At 42.1% G+C, this 21,757-nt stretch overlaps 1 protein-coding gene across 1 annotated transcript in view; it reads right to left on the bottom strand.

Moving 5' to 3' along the window:
- Nucleotides 1-9,996: 9,996 nt before the first annotated feature.
- echs1 (enoyl CoA hydratase, short chain, 1, mitochondrial) overlaps nt 9,997-21,757 on the bottom strand; it is a 32,618-nt gene continuing 20,857 nt past the window's right edge. The window contains exons 4-8 of the mRNA XM_029753357.1: nt 11,480-11,579; nt 11,302-11,406; nt 10,991-11,110; nt 10,723-10,790; nt 9,997-10,582 (exon numbers count right to left, since the gene is read on the bottom strand). Coding sequence (XP_029609217.1) covers nt 10,517-10,582; nt 10,723-10,790; nt 10,991-11,110; nt 11,302-11,406; nt 11,480-11,579 — 459 coding nt within the window. The 3' untranslated portion in view covers nt 9,997-10,516. The remainder of the gene's footprint in view (nt 10,583-10,722; nt 10,791-10,990; nt 11,111-11,301; nt 11,407-11,479; nt 11,580-21,757) is intronic.

Raw genomic sequence — 21,757 nt, 5'->3', positions numbered from 1 at the left:
CGAACTACAGTCAGTGAGGGCACACCCCTCTTCAGGGGCGGACTGGGGCAGAAGTTCAGCCCTGGCATTTCAGCCACAACAACCCACATAACCGCGAGCGTGCACCCCCTACTACTTACACATACAGGCAGTAATGCTACTGAAACATAACCTAGGCAACTATAGGACAGCATGTCTTTGTCTAAATATCAGACTGTTACCATGGTTACTCCACAGATATCAGTCTGAAAGAAGTCGCTGTAAAAAAGATGCAATTGTCTCTACAGGCCAGAATGTTGAATACAATGATATTTACCGGTTGTCTGTGCTGTTGGTCCTTTTGGCTGTAGGAAGTTTGCCAGCTGATTGCATGGGACAACTTTGGTCTGTTCTTCCGTTAAACTCGCTCATTGTTGACATACTGTATTGTGCAAGTCCTGTGCGAATTGCATCAGCATTGAAAATACAAACTGACATACAGACCAGCATATTGAAAGTCGGGTTAATAACACTACTCTGTGGCTATTTTGTCACAGATTACCTCCTGCATAAGGAAAACATCTGCAGACAACAGGTAAAGTACTTTCAAATGAAGTCTATTCAACAGTCTGACTTGTGATGGGACTGTTCACAAAGATGTTAGAGACGAGAGAGGAGTCTTCCACTCTCAGATTCGTAGATGCTAAGCGTTTCTCAACTTTTACTGTACCAGTGACCGGTGAAACATAGCCCTCCTTTTTTACCAGCTCTTTTTAACCAGCTCATGTTTAAGACAAATACAACATGTAAAAGCACCACTGAAGATACAACTGTCTGTCTGTCCATCTGTCTGTCACTGTGTCACGACGTGTGTGTAGGTGGCAGGGAAGTCAGGCGCAGGAGAAACAAACTTGGTGTAACTGGAGCAGTTTAATAAAGTAAAAAAAACAAACTCCAAAACCAACGTACATAATAAAATAAACATGGGTATAATAACCCGTCGCGCACCAATACAACAACACGAGCACATAAACAATCTCTGACAAGGACATGAGGGGAAACAGGGTTAAATACACAACATGTAATGAATGGGATTGGAACCAGGTGTGTAGGAAGACAAGACAAAACCAATGGAAAATGAAAAATGGATCAATGATGGCTAGAAGACCGGTGACATCGACCGCCGAGCACTACCCGAACAAGGAGGGGCATCGGCTTCGGCAGAAGTCGTGACACTCTGTCTGTCGTTGATTCTCCTTGTTCTCCTCTGTTGTGTCTGTCTGTCTGTCTGTCTGTCTGTCTGTCTGTCTGTCTGTCTGTCTGTCTGTCTGTCTGTCTGTCTGTCTGTCTCTGTCTGTCACACCTAAGTGTTAATAGTTAAAATGACATATAGACCCTACATATTAAGGAACTGGCAGTACATCTGTGTCTCTCTGTTTTCTTCCAATCTCCACTGCACTCACCTCTGAGCTGTCTATGCTAAGCCTAGCATATTTTCCCACAGCACTGGTACCAGAAGACCAGGGGATCATACTGCCCGTGCTGGGCCCAGCAACATCCTAGTTGTGAATGAATAAACACATTTATTAGATAAAGAAGAAAGATCACTGAATAAATGCCTAAATACTTACAGTATGTCATACATGTGTCCCCATCCTAAGTGTTAATTATACACTGCTCAAAAAAATTAAGGGAACACTTAAACAACACATCCTAGATCTGAATGAATGAAATAATCTTATTAAATACTTTTTTCTTTACATAGTTGAATGTGCTGACAACAAAACCACACAAAAATAATCAATGGAAATCCAATTTATCAACCCATGGAGGTCTGGATTTGGAGTCACACTCAAAATTAAAGTGGAAAACCACACTACAGGCTGATCCAACTTTGATGTAATGTCCTTAAAACAAGTCAAAATGAGGCTCAGTAGTGTGTGTGGCCTCCACGTGCCTGTATGACCTCCCTACAACGCCTGGGCATGCTCCTGATGAGGTGGTGGATGGTCTCCTGAGGGATCTCCTCCCAGACCTGGACTAAAGCATCCGCCAACTCCTGGACAGTCTGTGGTGCATTTTGGCGTTGGTGGATGGAGCGAGACATGATGTCCCAGATGTGCTCAATTGGATTCAGGTCTGGGGAACGGGCGGGCCAGTCCATAGCATCAATGCCTTCCTCTTGCAGGAACTGCTGACACACTCCAGCCACATGAGGTCTAGCATTATCTTGCATTAGGAGGAACCTAGGGCCAACCGCACCAGCATATGGTCTCACAAGGGGTCTGAGGATCTCATCTCAGTACCTAATGGCAGTCAGGCTACCTCTGGCGAGCACATGGAGGGCTGTGCGGCCCCCCAAAGAAATGCCACCCCACACCATGACTGACCCACCGCCAAACCGGTCATGCTGGAGGATGTTGCAGGCAGCAGAACGTTCTCCACGGCGTCTCCAGACTCTGTCATGTCTGTCACGTGCTCAGTGTGAACCTGCTTTCATCTGTGAAGAGCACAGGGCGCCAGTGGCAAATTTGCTAATCTTGGTGTTCTCTGGCAAATGCCAAACGTCCTGCACGGTGTTGGGCTGTAAGCACAACCCCCACCTGTGGACGTCGGGCCCTCATACCACCTTCATGGAGTCTGTTTCTGACCGTTTGAGCAGACACATGCACATTTGTGGCCTGCTGAAGGTCATTTTGCAGGGCTCTGGCAGTGCTCCTCCTGCTCCTCCTTGCACAAAGGCGGAGGTAGCGGTCCTGCTGCTGGGTTGTTGCCCTCCTACGGCCTCCTCCATGTCTCCTGATGTACTGGCCTGTCTCCTGGTACCGCCTCCATGCTCTGGACACTACGCTGACAGACACAGCAAACCTTCTTGCCACAGCTCGCATTGATGTGCCATCCTGGATGAGCTGCACTACCTGAGCCACTTGTGTGGGTTGTAGACTCCGTCTCATGCTACCACTAGAGTGAAAGCACCGCCAGCATTCAAAAGTGACCAAAACATCAGCCAGGAAGCATAGGAACTGAGAAGTGGTCTGTGGTCTCTACCTGCAGAACCACTCCTTTATTGGGGGTGTCTTGCTTATTGCCTATAATTTACACCTGTTGTCTATTCCATTTGCACAACAGCATGTGACATTTATTGTCAATCAGTGTTGCTTCCTAAGTGGACAGTTTGATTTCACAGAAGTGTGATTGACTTGGAGTTACATTGTGTTGTTTAAGTGTTCCCTTTATTTTTTTGAGCAGTATATAATATATCGCCAAAATATCAATAAACTGGCAGAACATGTGTCAGTATTTGTCTCTCTCAGTTTACTCCTTACGTCCATTACACTTGACCTGCTACAGCAGCAGCTGAGATATATGTGCCGCGAAGCCTAGCATCACTGGGACCAGGGGACCACACTGCCTGTGCTGTGCCCAGCAACAGCCTAGGGTAGCACTTTATTTTAAAGTCCCATAATAAACCATTATTAACCTCTTACATCTAGATGTTCCGCTAGCGGAACACCTGCTCCAATATCCAATGATGGGCGTGGCGCGAAATACAAATTCCTCTAAAATCCGAAAACTTCCATTTTTCAAACATATGACTATTTTACAGCATTTTAAAGACAAGACTCTCGTTAATCTAACCACACTGTCCGATTTCAAAAAGGCTTTACAGCGAAAGCAAAACATTAGATTATGTCAGCAGAGTACCCAGCCAGAAATAATCAGACACCCATTTTTCAAGCTAGCATATAATGTCACAAAAACCAAAACCACAGCTAAATGCAGCACTAACCTTTGATGACCTTCATCAGATGACACTTCTAGGACATTATGTTATACAATACATGCATGTTTTGTTCAATCAAGTTCATATTTATATCAAAAAACAGCTTTTTACATTAGCATGTGACGTTCAGAACTAGCATACCCACCGCAAACTTCCGGTGAATTTACTAAATAACTCACGATAAACGTTCACAAAAAATTATTTTAAGAATTATAGATACAGAACTCCTTTATGCAATCGCTATGTCCGATTTTAAAATAGCTTTTCGGCAAAAGCACATTTTGCAATATTCTGAGTAGATAGCTCGCCATCACGGGCTAGCTATTTTGACACCCACCAAGTTTGGCACTCACCAAACTCAGATTTACTATAAGAAAAATTGGATTACCTTTGCTGTTCTTCGTCAGAATGCACTCCCAGGACTTCTACTTAATCCACAAATGTTGTTTTGGTTCAAAATAATCCATAGTTATGTTCAAATATCCTCTGTTTTGTTCTTGCGTTCAAGACACTATCCGAACGGTGACGCGCCGGCGCATATTGTGACAAAAAATGTCTAAATATTCCATTACCGTACTTCGAAGCATGTCAAACGCTGTTTAAAATCAAATTTTATGCAATTTTTCTCGTAAAAAAGCGATAATATTCCGACCGGGAAACCCCGTTTTCGTTCAAAGACTCAAAGTTGAAAATGGCCTCGTCTTGTGCACACGCGCACCAGTCTCATTGTTCTCAGATTGACCACTTACCAAATGCGCTACTGTTTTTCAGCCATGGCCTGCAAAGTCATCATTCAACGTTCTGCCGCCTTCTGAGAGCCTATGGGAGCCGTAGGAAGTGTCACGTTACAGCAGAGATCCTCAGTTTTCAATAAAGAGAGTGTAGAAGGCCAAGAAATGGTCAGAGAGGGAACTTCCTGTACAGAATCTTCTCAGGTTTTTGCCTGCCATATGAGTTCTGTTATACTCACAGACACCATTCAAACAGTTTTAGAAACTTTAGGGTCTTTTCTATCCAAAGCCAATAAGTATATGCATATTCTAGTTTCTGGGCAGTAGTAATAACCAGATTAAATCGGGTACGTTTTTATCCGGATGTGAAAATACTGCCCCCTACCCTAGAGAGGTTAAATCTGTTTTACCTAATTTCTACCAGCATGTTAAATGTGCAACCAGAGGTAAAAAAAACTCTAGACCACATTTACTCCACACACAGAGAGCTCATCACTAAGCTAAGGACCCTGGGACTAAACACCTTCCTCTGCAACTTGATCCTGGACTTCCTGACGGGCTGCCCCCAGGTGGTAAGGGTAGGTAACAATACACTGATCCTCAACACAGGGACCCCTCAGTGGTGCGTGCTCAGTCCCCTCCTGTACTACTCCCTGTTCACTCATGACTACATGGCCAGGCGCGACTCCAACACCATCATTAAGTTTGCCAATGACTCAACAGTGATATGCCTGATCACCGACATTGATGAGACAGCCTATAGGGAGGAGGTCAGACACCTGGACGTGTGGTGCCAGGATACCAACCGCTCCCTCAACGTGATCAAGACAAAGGAGACGATTGTGGACTACAGGAAAAGGAGGACCGAGCACGCCCCATTCTAATCGACGAGGCTGTAGTGGAGCAGGTTAAGAGCTTTAAGTTCCTTGGTGTCCACATCACCAACAAACTATCATGGTCCAAACACACCAAGACAGAGGGCACGACAAAACCTATTCTCCCTCAGGAGACTGAAAAGATTTGGCATGGGTCCTCAGATCCTCAAAAAGTTCTACAGCTGCATCATCGAGAGCATCCTGACTGGGTGCATCACTACCTGGTATGGCAAATGCTCGGCCTCGGACCGCAAGGCACTACAGAGGGTAGTGCGTACGGCCCAGTACATCATTGGGGCCAAGTTTCTGCCTTCCAGTACCTCTACACCAGGCGGTGTCAGAGGAACGCCCTAAAAGTTGTCAAAGACTCCAGCCACTCTAGTCATAGAGTGTTCTCTCTGCTACCACACAGCAAGCAGTACCAGAGCACCAAGTCTAGGTCCAAAAGGCTTCTTAACAGCTTCTACCCCCAAGCCATAAGACTCCTGATCAGCTAATCAAATGGCTACCCAGACTATTTGCATTGTCGCCCCCCTCTTTTATGCTGCTGCTACTCTCTGTTTATTATCAATGCATAGTCACTTTAATAACTCTACCTAAATGTACATATTACCTCTATTACCTCGACTAACCGGTGCCCCCGCACATTGACTCTGTACTGGTACCCCCTGTATATAGCCTTTCTACAGTTATTTTACTGCTGCTCTTTAATAATTTGTTATTCCATTTTTTATCTATTTTTTACTTAACACTTATTTTTCTTAAAACTGCATTGTTGATTAAGGGCTTGAAAGTAAGCATTTCACGGAAAGGTCCACACCTGTTCTATTCAGTGCATGTCACAAATCAAATTTTATTTGATTTGCAGAGGATGAATTCATAAGAGTTACCAGCCCCAGAAATTGCAGCCCAAATAAATGCTTCACAGAGTTCAAGTAACAGACACATCTCAACATGAACTGTTCAGAGGAGACTGAGTGAATCAGGCTTTCATTTTATATTTATTTTTTATTTAATCTTTATTTAACCAGGTAGGCAAGTTGAGAACAAGATCTCATTTACAATTGCGACCTGGCCAAGATAAAGCAAAGCAGTTTGACACATACAACAACACAGAGTTACACATGGAGTAAAACAAACATACAGTCAATAATATAGTAGAAAAAAGCAGGACAGGTCAAGCTGATTCTATACCAATTTACAGAGGCCAGTTCATGAAGGAAGGCTTGCTCATTAAAGTTTTTAGCAAGCGTCTATGACAAATCAGGACAGGTCGTTTCACTGAGCAGCCATTAAGAACACAGGCTGTAAAACAGTGATCACTAAGGTCATTACAGAAAACACCAGACTGATACCTATCAGGATTATTTGTGAGGATAACATCGAGGAGAATAGCCTTTTCTGGGTGTTTGGAGTCATATCTTGTGGGATTGGTGATAATCTGAGAAAGATTTAGGAATCCCGTTTTTTTAGGACTTGGTCAGGTGGTTTAAGCATGTCCCAGTTTAGGTCACCTAGCAGGACAAATTCAGAGCTAGTGTAAGGGGCCAGGAGAGAGCTTAGGGCAGATAGGGTACTGGCCGGTGCTGATGGAGGACGATAGCACCCAGAAACAGTCAACAAAGAGCTATTTGAAAGTTTAATGCTTAAAACTAGCAAATCAAATTGTTTGGGTACAGACTTGGTAGAGACAATCGAGCACTGAACGTGATCCTTGGTAAAGATTGCCACTCCCCTACCTTTGGAAAATCTGTCTTGCCGAAAAAGGTTATAACCGGGAAGGTTAACATCAATCATTATTCAAAACACTCTTCCTTAACCACGTCTCAGTAATAACCAACACATCTGGATTGGAGCTGTGAACCCACACTTTCAATTGATCCATTTTAGGTAATAAGCTTCTAGTGTTAACATGCAGAAAACCCAGGCTTTTACGAGAGCAGAAATCAGTGAAGCAGATATCAGAGCACAAGTCAGAATTGGGCCTAGCAACAGTAGGTGGGCCAGGGTGTACATGCACATTTCCAGATATCATCAACAGTAATACAATCAAGGCACGGCATAGTACAGGGAGAGCTCTGCGGTGTTGATTTATGACATCTGAATGTGCATTAGATGGCAACACAATCCTATTGTACAGCAATTTCATCAGGTAACATGAATACAAAGCCAGCGAGAGGTGGTTAGAATAGGATGGGAGGCCAAAAGTCTGTGTAACCAATAGAGAGTCAGAGTCCCGAGTGTGGGAACAAACATAGTCTGTCCCACAGTTGGGTAAAGAAAGTTTGTAGTCAACAAAGTATGCATGACTCATGAGGCAAATAGCAAAATGCACAAGAAAAAAAAATATATATACATAATGACTTGGGGCTAGCCATTGTAAGTTCAGAGTCACTCACCCCAGCAGTGCGTGTGTGCTGGAGGCGAGCAAAAGCTCTGGAGAGAGGGGTGAGTGTGGTGGAGGTACCTGATTCATGATCGAATTGCTGCAAAGAAACCACTACTAAAGGACACCAATAAGAAGAGACTTGCATGGGCCAAGAAACACGAGCAATGGACATTAGGCCGGTGGAAATCTGTCCTTTGGTCTGATGAGTCCAAATTTGAGATTTTTGCTTCCAACCGCCGTGTCTTTGTGAATTTTTAAACTTGTCCACATTAAGGTCTAGCCTACTGTTTTGCTAATTTGCATTTGCAATGTATTGCATTAATCAATGTGCAAATGTACATGTTATCCTCAGCTAATGCCAACTTCCTTGGCCCATGGATGACCCTGGTTATGTCCCAATTCTCTCATTCCTCCCAAAGTGTGCACTTGTTCACTTCCCTTCAATATTTTGAAAGGAAATTGCTGATAAAACAAGTGTGGCGGAAACCCATGCATCCACCAGTCCAATGCTTTTAGTTTTGTGGGAAATGGTGTACGATTGCACATTTCAGGAGAAAGGAGATTTTCACATCTCTAAATGTGAAAATGTATTCTGTAAAAAAGCTAATGTATGTTCATACCTTAATATCAATAATATATGCTAAGCCTTCTCTAAGCTGCGGGAGGGTCTACTACAATCTTGTGCCAATTTTCTTCATTTTAGGCTCAAAAGAAGCCCGTCGTCCTCTTACATTCTGTCAACTTTATAGTCTGCTGTGTTTTGTACTTTTTACCCATAATGCTCATTGATTTGACATTCCAAATTACCATTACATAAAGCCCTGCGTGATTATTTCTACCATGGTTCACGCTATTGTGTCATGTCAATGCCATTATGATGTAATTTTGCTCCCAAGTCAAAGCCTATAAAAGCATGGTCCCAGACGCTGAGTGGGTATAACTATAATCATGCCCAGACACAGACTATCCACTTCTCGCCCAGTCCGCAGGATGCTTAGAGCCACTCGGACCGTGAGACGCAGGAAGAGAGTTGGCAGGAGGAGACATTAGGTCCCTTACTAGCCATCAGCTCCCTGTTCGGTAAATGCCACTGGCATTTATATTCCGCTGTGTTTTGTATTTATTTTTCCCCCTGGTTTTTGTGTTTTGGAATGGCATGGTTACTACGGAAGATTCACCTGTCATAATGCAAATTATGTAAGTGTTAGTAGGCCGATTTTGAATCTGTAAAATGACTACATTACCTATAATGCGAATCGACTGGACATTCCAAATTTCCATGGCAATTATGGATCACAATAGTAATATTAATTTATGCAACATTGTATCCAAGTTATCCTGTCAACTGCACTGCTGCACTTATACCCGATGGGCCCTGTGTAAAATCTTCAACTGCATATCTCATGAGTGATGCCTGCTGCCCTGTTTTCCCCAACTCTTAAACTAACCATAAATCCTTTCAAATAATGCTGTCAAACAAGGCCAGGTACATAATGAGTCAAATAAGCACTAGGTCTAAAACATATGCTTCCCTATTGCCTTTCACCTTGACCAATCAACTTACTGCGATGGGATCAGAATACATGGTAGAATTCATAGGCCTATCAAATCCTTTGTTTAAGACACAATGTTGTCGTGTCCTTGGCTAGACAATGCTCTCTTAAAATGTCTGAGGGAGGGACATGCTACGCTATGGGCCTACAAGCTATGCCAGTTCCACCTCAGACTTTCTGTAGCTGTTTAAATTAGATGAGAACATGGTAGAGATTACCCCCCTTGTATTGCAATCAACAGGAGCCTATATAAAACAATATGTGAAGCATCAATACTGCCCAGATGAATAGTAGTGTAATAACACCATCTAGTGTTGAATTATTGTGTAAGAATCAATAGTACATGTTAATGATTTTATATGATGGGCATAGGATGTGCTGCCTCCAGTTACTGCATGAGAAAGAAACAACTCAACGAAACAAAACAGATCATATCATCGCTTCCATCTATTAAATTTAGTGGTAATTTCCCAATATACATTTCATCAAACTAACAGCTGTCTATCACCAAACACAGATTAAGGTATTGTTACATTAAACCTGATCATTGTGAGCTGGTTTCCTGGACCTAGATTAGACCTACTGCTGGACTAAAAAGCATGCTAAATGGATCTCCACTGAAAATGCATCTTACACAGGAATTTTAGCTTTATTCTTCTTAATGCCTACAATATGACTGATTGAATAACTCAAATGGACAGATACATACATTGTTACGGCTTTATTTGCACAATGTACACAGGAAAAATTTATTTTCTAGAAAATGTGAGATTCAGTTGGACAGTGAAAAGGCTGTGTTAGTGTGTGTTGGCGGTTGTGACTGATATCGCTTGGCCTCTACCATTTACTCCCAACAAGATATTTGTTTTTCTATGATGGACGATGACCTAAAACATATTTCATACAAACACACTATACTGTACTGCACACATACAGCATACAACACAGTCTGCATACAGGGTATAAAACCGTGATAAGGCAAGTAAATCGCTCTGGATAAGAGCGTCTGTTAAATTGTCTGTCCGGGTGTCATTCAGGGCTAATTCCTAACTTAAGGTCTACATGTAAAAGTCTGATCTTCACAATAATCTCCAATTCAGATTACTTAAATCTCATCTAAGCCAACATCAGAGTCATGAGTCAAGATATCAAGTAAGGATACAGCCTTCAGGAACCCTTGGATTGGAGATTCACATCCTGGTCTGTTGGGTTTTGTGTTCGCTCCTCTACTGGTCCTTGAAATTGGCCTTTCTCTTTTCCACAAACGCGGTCATGCCCTCCTTACGATCCTCCTGTTGTAGGAAACACAATGTCAGTGAGTACACACAGAACACACCTGAGAAACGGTGGCATGTACGACCAGGTTATGCCAAAAGGAGCTTCCTAAGAAAACAGTTGATCTGAATAAGAGAACATCAGTAGATTGACTGACCGTGGCGAAGGTAGAGTGAAATAACCTCTTTTCCAGACGATTCCCTTCAGCCAGCGTTAGCTCGTAGGCTACACACCAACACACATGTTAAATCTTGCATTAATCAATACAACTAAAGCAATAAAATACTGAGATAATTCATACATTTATATATATATATTTTTTTAATCAAGTTCACAAAACATGAAATAGCTAAACATCTCACATATCATTGTAGGGTCAGAGCAAGGGTTTATTAAATATGTAAAAATCAGATCAGCTCTCTAACCTGCGTTGACGGCCTCTTTAGCCATGGCAGACACGATCTTGGAGTTGGCAGCAATCTTCTCCCCACATTTAATAGCTTCTGACACCAATTGGTCAACTGGACAGATCTTACTCACCAGACCTAAGAGAGAGAGCATGGTAAGTGTGTGTATAATGTGAGGTTTGTGCGTGTTATCTGACTACTTAGCCTCCTGTGTGTGTGTGCTTACGTGCAAGTTACCTGACTGTTTAACCTTCTGTGTATGTGTCTGTGAGTTACCTGACTGTTTACCCTCCTTTGCATGTATAATGTGAGGTTTGTGTGTGTGATACCTGACTGCTTAGCCTCCTGTGCTGTGATCCTGTCTCCAGTCAGTACCATCTCCATGGCGAGAGATTTCCCCACTGCCCTTGTCAGTCTCTGAGTACCACCAGCACCTACGCACAGTACAGTTAATCTACAGACAGACTGAACTATTTTCAATCCACATAGATCAGGGATTAGTGGTACCTGGGATTGTTCCCAAAAGGATCTCAGGCTGTCCAAACTGAGCCTTCTCTCCAGCAAAGATGATGTCACACATCATAGCAAGCTCACAGCCTCCCCCCAACTAGAGAAAAATACATAGAGCGAGAGAGAGGCACACACAGAAATAATGTTAACCCACACACCGTTAACACACACACACACACACACACACACACAAAACCAAGCTGTGGTACTAGTCTCGCTATACAGACTACCTCCCACAATGTGCCAATGTTTCAGCATACACGTCTGTCTGTACAAAGTAAGTTTGGCAAAGAGGAAAGGGCAGAGTTGGGACGTGCGCCGAAAACTCGTCCAGAGCTCTATCCATTGACGTCCTGCCGTAAATATTTCCGGTAGCTACTGTAGCTAGATGGAGCTCGCAGAGGATATTTTCAATTAGTGTATTTCGCAAAGTAAGTCGTTTGTTTGCACCATTGACGTTTGCGTATCAAGCTTGTGTCTACCTCCGTAATGTTTCCGAGGGGATTATTTTTAACCCCCTCCTACCTAAAATCGTGATTGTTTCGGAGTTCTCTGTCTGAAGAGCAACCACCCCCCCCAAAAAATATCGACATTAGAAGTGGTGTTGCCCTCGGTCTGGGATTTCTGAGACTGTTGTGCTACTGACAGTAAAAGCAAAAGACAGGGTAGCTGAAGGCTGGGACTAAAAACAAACAGAAGATAATTCATGTAAAATATACTGTTCGTGAAATGTATGTAGTATGTTAAAGCTGGAAATGGAAGTATTGTTTGTTGTCAATTAGTTTACTCCAATTAGGGAAGGGGTGGTAGGGTTAGGAGAAAATTATAAAGAAGGAAAATATGTTAGAATTATACTTTTTTAAAAACACTTTTACACATTTTTTGGGGAAATGATGCAGACAATTACATTGATAGAAGCCACAATGTATCTGCAATATTAAAGCTGATATGCTCCCTAAAAATATATATATAATAAAAATAAACAGGCTAAAACTGCTTCTCCAATAGAAATCCCTTATTTACACTTGTAGGTGATGTCATCGCAACATTAGCTAGCAAAGCTCATGCTTGTCTCACACCTTTGTTGACAGGTGTATCAAATCCAGCACACAGCCAGGCAATATCCATAGACAAACATTGGCAGTAGAATGGCCATACTGAAGAGCTCAATGACTTTCAACATGGCACCGTCATAGGATGCCACCTTTCCAACACATCAGTTTGTCAAATTTCAACAACGTCTCAGCCGCGAAGTGGTAGGCCACACTAGCACACAGAACGGGATCGTCGAGTGCTGAAGCGCATAAAAATGTATGTCCTAATTTGCAACACTCACTAACGAGTTCCAAACTGCCTCTGGAAGCAACATCAGCACAATAACTGTTAGTCGGGAGCTTCATGAAATGGGTTTTCATGGGTGAGCAGCCGCACACACAAGCCTAAGATCACCATGCGCAATGCCAAGCGTCAGCTGGAGTGGTTTAAAGCTTGCCCTTCGACTCGAGCAGTGGAATGCGTTCTCTGGAGTGATGAATTATGCTTCACCATCTGGCAGTTCGACGGACAAATCTGGATTTGGCAGATGTTAGTAGAACGCTACCTGCCCCAATGCATAGTACCAACTGTAAAGTTTGGTGGAGGAGGAATAATGGTCTGGGGCTGTTTTCCATGGTTCGGGCTAGGCCCCTTAGTTCCAGTGAAGAGAAATCTTAACGCTACAGCATACAATGACATTTTAGATGATTTTGTGCTTCAAAGTTCGGAGAAGACCCTTTGCTGTTTCAGCATGACAATGCCCCCCGTGCACAACGCAGTCTATACAGAAATAGTTTGTTGAGATTGGTGTGGAAGAACTTGACTGGCCTGCACAGAGCTCTGACCTCCACCCCATCAAACACTTATGGGATGAATTGGAACGCCGACTGCGAGCCAAGCCTAATCGCCCAACATCAGTGCCCGACTTCACTAATGCTCGTGGCTAAGTCCCTGCAGCAATGTTCCAAGATCTCGTGAAAATCCTTCCCAGAAGAGTGGAGGCTGTTATAACAGCAAAGGGGGACCAACTCCATATTAATGCCGATGACTTTGGAATGAAATGTTCGACGAGCAGGTGTCCACATACTTTTGGCCATGTAGTGTAAGGTTGTGCCTTTCAATTTAGAGAAAATGTACAATTAAGGAAGAGTTTTTCCCTTCTCGCATTGACTTCACTAACCCCAGCGTGGTCTGATGGGTCTGTTTTGCTAGTGTTCCCGGAAGTCTTGCGAGGATGCGCCTCTGAGTTGGTTGTGATCTCTGCTGCCGCTGCTGTTTCCCACACAAAACACACTGGATCAAATCAAGCTGTATTTATAGCACATTTCAGACATGCAATGCAATGCAATGCAGGAACAAAAAAAAAAAAATGAAAATAAAATGTTAAATATTTACTACACAAACATAAAATAAACTAAAGAATGATACAAACTGAACAACTAAAAATCACCCTAATGTTAAGCAAACCTAAAAAGGTGTGTTTTAAGATCTCTTAACTTCATTGGGGTAGGGGGCAGTATTTTGACGTCCGGATGAAACGCGTGCCTGTAGTAAACTGCCTGCTACTCAGGCCCAGAAGGTAGGATATGCATATTATTAGTAGATTTGGATAGAAAACACTCTGAAGTTTCTAAAACCGTTTGAATGATGTCTGTGAGTATAACAGAACTCATACGGCAGGCAACAATCTGAGAAGAAATCCAACCAGGAAGTGTGGAAATCTGAGGTTTGTAGTTTTTCAAGTGATTGCCTATCTAATACACAGTGTCAATGGGGTCATTTTGCACTTCCTACGGCTTCCACTAGATGTCAACAGTCTTTAGAACGTTGTTTCATGCTTCTACTGTGAATTGGTAGAGAATAAGAGCATATGGAGTCAGATGACTGAGAAAATGACATGAGCTCAATCTCGCGCGCTCCCGTGAGAGTTGGGTGTGTTAATTTTCATTTATGAAGACAAAGGAATCGTCCGGTTGGAATATTATGGAAGATTTATGATATAAACATCCTAAAGATTGATTCTATACATCGTTTGACATGTTTCTACGAATTGTAATATAACTTTGACTTTTCGTCTGAACTAACTGCGCGAGCACAGTGCATTTGGATCACTCTACTGAACACACAAACAAAATGGAGGTATTTGGACATAAAGATGAACTTTATCGAACAAAACGAACATTTATTATAGAACTGGGATTCCTGGGAGTGCATTCCGATGAAGATCATCAAAGGTAAGTGAATATTTATAATGTTATTTGTGACTTCTGTTGACTCCAAAATGGCGGGTATCTGTATGGCTTCTTTTGGTGTCAGAGCGTACTCAGATTATTGCAAAGTTTGCTTTCGCCGTAAAGCTTTTTTGAAATCTGACACAGCGGTTGCATTAAGGAGAAGTCTATCTATAAATCTTTGAATAACAGTTGTATATTTTATCAACGTTTATGATGAGTATTTCTGTAAATTGATGTGCTCATTCACCAGAAGTTTTGGGAGGCAAAACATTTCTGAACATTACACGCCAATGTAAAATGGGGTTTATGGATATAAATATGAACTTTATCGAGCAAAACATACATGTATTGTGTAACATGAAGTCCTATGAGTGCCATCTGATGAAGATCATCAAAGGTTAGTGATTAATTTGAGCTATATTTCTGTTTTTTGTGACGCCTCTCCTTGCTTGGAAAATGGCTGTGTGGTTTTTCTTGTCTAGGCGCTGTCCTAACATAATCTTAATGTTATGCTTTCGCCGTAAAGCATTTTTGAAATCGGACAGTAGCAGTGGTCGAGTGTTTTAGCAGCGTGAGTATTACAGTCAATGTGTTGATAGAAATTCGGTAGCGTTTTCCACAAACGTGCTCTGTTAAAATCCCCAGCTACAATAAATGCAGCCTCAGGATATGTGGTTTCCAGTTTGCATAATGTCCAGTGAAGTTCTTTGAGGGCTGTCGTGGTATCGGCTTGAGGGGGAATATACACGGCTGTGACTATAACCAAAGCGAATTATATTGGGAGGTAATACGGTCGGCATTTGATTGTGAGGTATTCTAGGTGGGCTGAACAAAAGGACTTGAGTTTCAGTATGTTAACACAATCACACCATGAGTAGTTAATCATGAAACATACACCCCCACCCTTCTTCCCAGGAAGATATTTATTCCTGTCTGCGCGATGAACTGAGAACCAAGCTGGCTATATGGACGAAGATAGTATATCCCGAGAGAGCTATGTTTCCGGGAAACAGAGTATGTTACAATCCCTGATGTGTCTCTGGAAGGAGATCCTTGCTCTAAGCTCGTCAACTTCATTATCCAGAGACTGAACATAGGCGAGCAATATACTTAGAAGCGGTGGGTGGTGTGCCCGCTTCCTGATTCAGACAAGAAGTATACTCCGAATACCTCCTCTCTGCCGGCCGTGTTTTGGATCAGCCTGTGGAATTACATTTACATTTTAGTCATTTAGCAGACGCTCTTATCCAGAGCGACTTACAGTAGTGAGTGCATACATTTCATACATTTATTTGTAATTTTTTTGTACTGGCCCTCCATGGGAATCGAACCCACAACCCTGGCGTTGCAAACACCATGCTCTACCAACTGAGCTACAGGGAAGCCGTTCAATTGCCCTGGGGGGTACGAACAAAGGATCGATTCCGGAAAGTCTAATTTCTGGTCGTAATGCTGGTGAGTTACCGCTGCTCTGATACCCAAATGTTCTTCCCTGCTGTATGTAATAACACACAAAAGATTCTGGGCTGATAATGTAAGAAATAACACATAAAAAACAAAATAGTGCAAAGTTGCTTAGGAGCTATAAGCACGGCTGCCCTATCTGTCGGCGCCAACCCCAGATTAAGACCAATTAGTGTAAAAAAGATCAGAATTGGGCTGTCTGTGTTAAAGCAGCCAGTGTGGCTCAGCATAAGCATGTAGAACAGGGGTCTCCAACCCTGTTCCTGGATAGCTACCCTCCTGTAGGTTGTAACTAACCTGTTTCAGTTTGTCAACCAGCTAATTATTAGAATCCGGTGTGCTAAATTAGGGTTGGAGTGAAAACCTACAGCAGGGTTTCCCGAACTTAGTCCTGCACACCCATTTTTGTTTTTGCCCTGGCACTACACAGCTGATTCAAATAACCAACTCATCATAAGCATGGATTATTTAAATCAGCTGTGTAGTACTAGGGCATAACCCAAAATGTTTACCCAGGGGGGGCCCCAGGATAGAGTTTGAGAAACACTGAGATACAGGACAGTAGCTCTCAAGGAAGAGGGTTGGAGAGGAGAACCTTGATGTAAAAGCATCATAATATACAGTTGAAGTCAGAAGTTTACATACACCCTAGCCAAATACATTTAAACTCAGTTTTTCACAATTCCGACAATTAATCTTAGTAAAACTTCCCTGTCTTAGGTCAGTTCGGATCACCACTTTATTTTAAGAATGTGAAATGCCAGAATAATAGTAGAGATAATTATTTCAGCTTTTATTTCTTTCATCACATTCCCAGTGGGTCAGAAGTTTACATACACTCAATTAGTATTTGGTAGCATTGCCTTTACATTGTTTAACTTGGGTCAAACGTTTTGGGTAGCATTCCACAAGCTTCCCACAATAAGTTGGGTGAATTTTGGCCCATTCCTCCTGACAGATCTGGTGTAACTGAGTCAGGTATGTAGGCCTCCTTGCTCAAACATGCTTTTTCAGTTCTGCCCACAAATATTCTATAGGATTTAAGTCAGGGCTTTGTGGCCACTCCAATACCTTGACTTTGTTGTCCTTGAGCCATTTTGCCACAACTTTGGAAGTATGCTTGGGGTCATTATCCATTTGGAAGACCCATTTGCGACCAAGCTTTAACTTCCTGACTGATGTCTTGAGATGTTGCTTCAATATATCCACGATTTTCATTCCTCATGATGCCATCTATTTTGTGAAGAGCACCAGTCCCCAATGCAGCAAAGCACCCCACAACATGATGCTGCCACCCCCGTGCTTCACGGTTGGGATGGTGTTCTTCAGCTTGCAAGCGTCCCCCTTTTTCCTCCAAACATAATGATGGTCATTATGTCCAAACAGTTCTATTTTTGTTTCATCAGACCAGAGGACATTTCTACAAAAAGTACGATCTTTGTACCCATGTGCAGTAGCAAACTGTAGTCTGGCTTTTTTTAATGGTGGTTTTGGAGTAGTGGCTTCTTCCTTGCTGAGTAGCCTTTCAGGTTATGTCGATATAGGTCTCGTTTTACTGTGGATATAGATACTTTTGTACCTGTTTCCTCCAGCAACTTCACAAGGTCCTTTGCTGTTGTTCTGGGATTGATTTGCACATTTCACACCAAAGTACATTCATCTCTAGGAGACAGAACGCGTCTCCTTCCTGAGCGGTATGATGGTTGCGTGGTTCCATGGTGTTTGAACTACTGTTTGTACAGATCAACGTGGTACCTTTTTCTGAGGTCCTGGCTGATTTCTTTTAATTTTCCCATGATGTCAAACAAAGAGGCACTGAGTTTGAAGGTAGGCCTTGAAATACATCCACAGGTCACCTCCAATTGACTCAAATGATGTCAATTAGCCTAACAGAAGTGTCTAAAGCCATTACATAATTTTCCAAGCTCTTTAAAGGCACAGTCAACTTAGTGTATGTAAACTTCTGACTCACTGGAATTGTGATACGGTGAATTATAAGTCAAATAATCTGTCTAAACAATTGTTGGAAAAATTACTTGTGTCATGCACAAAGTAGATGTCCTAACCGACTTGCCAAAACTATAGTTTGTTAACAAGAAATTTGTGGAGTGGTTGAAAAACGAGTTTTAATGACTCCAACCTAAGTGTATGTAAACTTCCGACTTCAACTGTAAAGATGGATAATATGGATTTTCTATCAGTCTTCGAAATATGTCTGCCTTTATGGGTTCACATAATATTTCTATAAGCTGTACAGGGCTCTGCGTCAAATAGATGCTAGACATTCAGATATCCAAAAAAATGCAGGGGAGTGTACATTATTTAATGTTAACTCAAGAGAACTGGGTATTCAACAAGAATTTTATATGGTAAAAGTAACATACCAACAAACAAAAAAAATTGTATGAACAATGTAGTACAAGTTCAGTGTTTCCGAGTGTGTCTCTGGTGTAGAGACACACAAGTGCACAGAACTGTAGTTACAGATTATTACACCATATAATGTGATTTACCCAAATATTTTTGCCGACATCTTGTCTATTTCAAGTCTTCTCATTGATCGAGACAGGTGGTTGTCCACCCCAAAGTGCTTCATGATGACAGAGACCTCCCTTACAAAAATGAATTTGTTGCTGTTTGTGGCAAATTTGCTGCAAACTAAATAGTGTGCCACAAAATGTTTCCATATGTTTTTAAATGTTTGCCACTAGTGGTGTATCATTGGCAAAAATAACAGTTCGCCAGAGGTTTTTTTCTGGCAGACAATTCTCTCAAGATTCTTCTATTTGAATCTGTGGCAAACCTGCGGCAGCAACATTTGCCATTAGTGGCAAACAGTTTACAAGAAGGCCAGCATCCCGGAGTCACCTCTTCACTGTTGCCATTGAGACTCGTGTTTTGCGGGTACTATTTAATGAAGCTGCCAGTTGAGGACTTGTTCGGCGTCTGTTTCTCTAACTAGACACTAATGTACTTCCTCTTGCTCAGTTGTGCACCGGGGCCTCCCACTCCTCTTTCTATTCTGGTTAGAGCCAGTTTGCACTGTTCTGTGAAGGGAGTAGTACACAGCGTTGTACCAGATCTTCAGTTTCTTGGCAATTTCTCACATGTAATAGCCTTCATTTCTCAGAAAAAGAATAGACTGACGAGTTTCAGAGCCTGTAATCGAACCCAAATGCTGATGCTCAACTAATCTAAAAGGGCCAGTTTTATTGCTTCTTTAAAATCAGGACAACAGTTTTCAGCTGTGCTAACATAATTGCAAAAGGGTTTCCTAAATGATCAATTAGCCTTTTAAAATGAACAACTTGGATTAGCTAACACAACATGCCATTGGAACACAGGAGTGATGTTTGCTGATAATGGGCCTCTATACGCCTATGTAGATACTCATTTTAATTATTATTATAATTTTTTTTTAATCAGCCGTTTCCAGCTACAATAGTCATTTACAACATTAACAATGTCTACACTGTATTTCTGATCAACTTGACATTATTTAAAAAAAATTAAAAAAAGAAGCTTTTCTTTCAAAAAGAAGGACATTTCTAGAGTGACCCGAAACTTTTGAACGGTAGTGTAACTAAATGTACGGTTTTGGTCGACATTTGTCTATCTAGCTATGTCAGTGTAACGGTAGCTAGCTAAGTCTGACACTTCTTCTAGACTGTCTTGGACACGGTTTCACTCGTTAGCTAAGTTAGTGGGCTAAATAAGATACCAGTGGCAACTTGAAAGACTTAACTTCACCAGAGCCTCTTAGAACCATGCAGCCATTTTGGGACTAGATACATTAAATGCACAGCTATTGTACCATAGATAGTCTTCATTTATCCATACTTGCTTTACTGGTCATTTGCACAGATATTCTGTCACAGTGACCGACCTGACACACAACACACACATCACAGGCTGAGAGCCGCTCATGGGCACTTTAGGGGTAAAGTGCCTTGCTCAAGAGCACAACAGCAGTAGGTAGTATACAAAGACATTGTAGCTGGTAAGCCTCTGGCTGCGGATCACTCCATGCAGATTTCCTCGCAGGCAGCTCGGGGGTTTGAATATCAGCCTGCCTTTCTAACCCCGAAGGTACTGCTGCCCCTATACATTTTTTTCTTTCCTCACTCCTTGCCTTTGTTCAACCATTTGACCTGGCTTACCAACCCTTCCCTCAAAATATTTAATTTAGAAACTATCCCTTAAAATCCCCCCCCTAGTGGTTAAGCCTAACGGTTAAGAGCGTTGGGCCAGTAAACAATAGGCTGCTGGTTCGAATCCCTGAGCCAGCAAAGTTTACAGTATTCTGTAAACGCCACCTATTTTTTTTTATACACGAGGGGAGGTCCTCGGAACACACACACAAATACATAGGACTGTGACCAGGTACATGTTGAAAGATTTGTTGTGTATTTTGAAAACTGATTGTTAAAATACATTTATAATACATTGAATACTTTGTGCTCACAACAGAGTCAAATGTGAGAGGTCAGCCTAGATGACCAAGTGGCCGAACAACATCTGGCCATCAAACCAGGTTGCGGAGAACATGAAGGAGACCGCGATCCAGAGGACTCAGTGGACCAGACAGAATGGGGTCAAGACAGTTGAGATGGTCTGAGAGAATCCGCGTCTGCTGGATCCTCCAGGCATTAAACGTAAGACTTTAATTTTATTCTGTTGCGATTAAGTAGCCTGGCTGACGCGACCCATGTGACTCACAGCGCAGGGAGAGCTGTGACCCCACTGGTCTATTAATGCAATATTCGCCAATAAAAATGTGCGATAGGGTTTGATTGGTTTTCTCAAATGTTCGTTTTTTTCCTCTCGGGGTTGAGACCTCTCATTGTTTGGATTTGAAAATCATACCATTGTAATAGAAGGGGGCAGTGCTCAGGGACTGTGTGTGGATGTGGGTGTTTGAGTGAGAAAGACACAGGAGAGCCAACCAGTAAAAGCACATAATTGTATTGTTGACGCATTGTGCCGACAACATCAGAGTCATTCCAGACTCTGAAGTCAGGAGGACTTCAAGAGTTAGGGGTTACCCAGACTAGTGATTCATTTCAATGGAAAAGTAATTGTTTGGCTACAACATAACACAATTTGAAGTCATAAGGGGGGTCTCACAAGCATTAGAAACAGCATTGGGTGTAAATACGGTGAGAACATGTGGATCTGAGAAAGTGTGATGACAAATTTTGTACACTATGTAAATGTTAAGTTGTCTATTGTTTTTGTCAATTTAAGTTTTTGTTTGTAAAAATGTGTAAAAAGTAATTGTCTGTTTTACTAGATTAATCAGGAATTCTACATTTTAAACCCGGACTGCTCACTGACACACTGATAACTGGATCGCAGTCTACAAGGACAAAAAACTTTGCTTCACCAGTCCAGAGAGAAGCAGGTCCAAGGTCTTCTCTTTGAAGTGCAGGTATAGTTTGAAATGACCCTGCTGGTGGTGCCTCAGATGAAACAAAGTTATTCACTAAACATTCTCTCCAGATACACAAGATGACATCGCTTTAAAACTTCTGCCAGTGGT

Source organism: Salmo trutta, chromosome 5 (assembly GCF_901001165.1).
Source record: "Salmo trutta chromosome 5, fSalTru1.1, whole genome shotgun sequence".
Taxonomy (NCBI): Eukaryota; Metazoa; Chordata; class Actinopteri; order Salmoniformes; family Salmonidae; genus Salmo; species Salmo trutta.
Note: the sequence above shows the minus strand (reverse complement) of the source record. Positions and strands in the feature narration are given on the sequence as shown.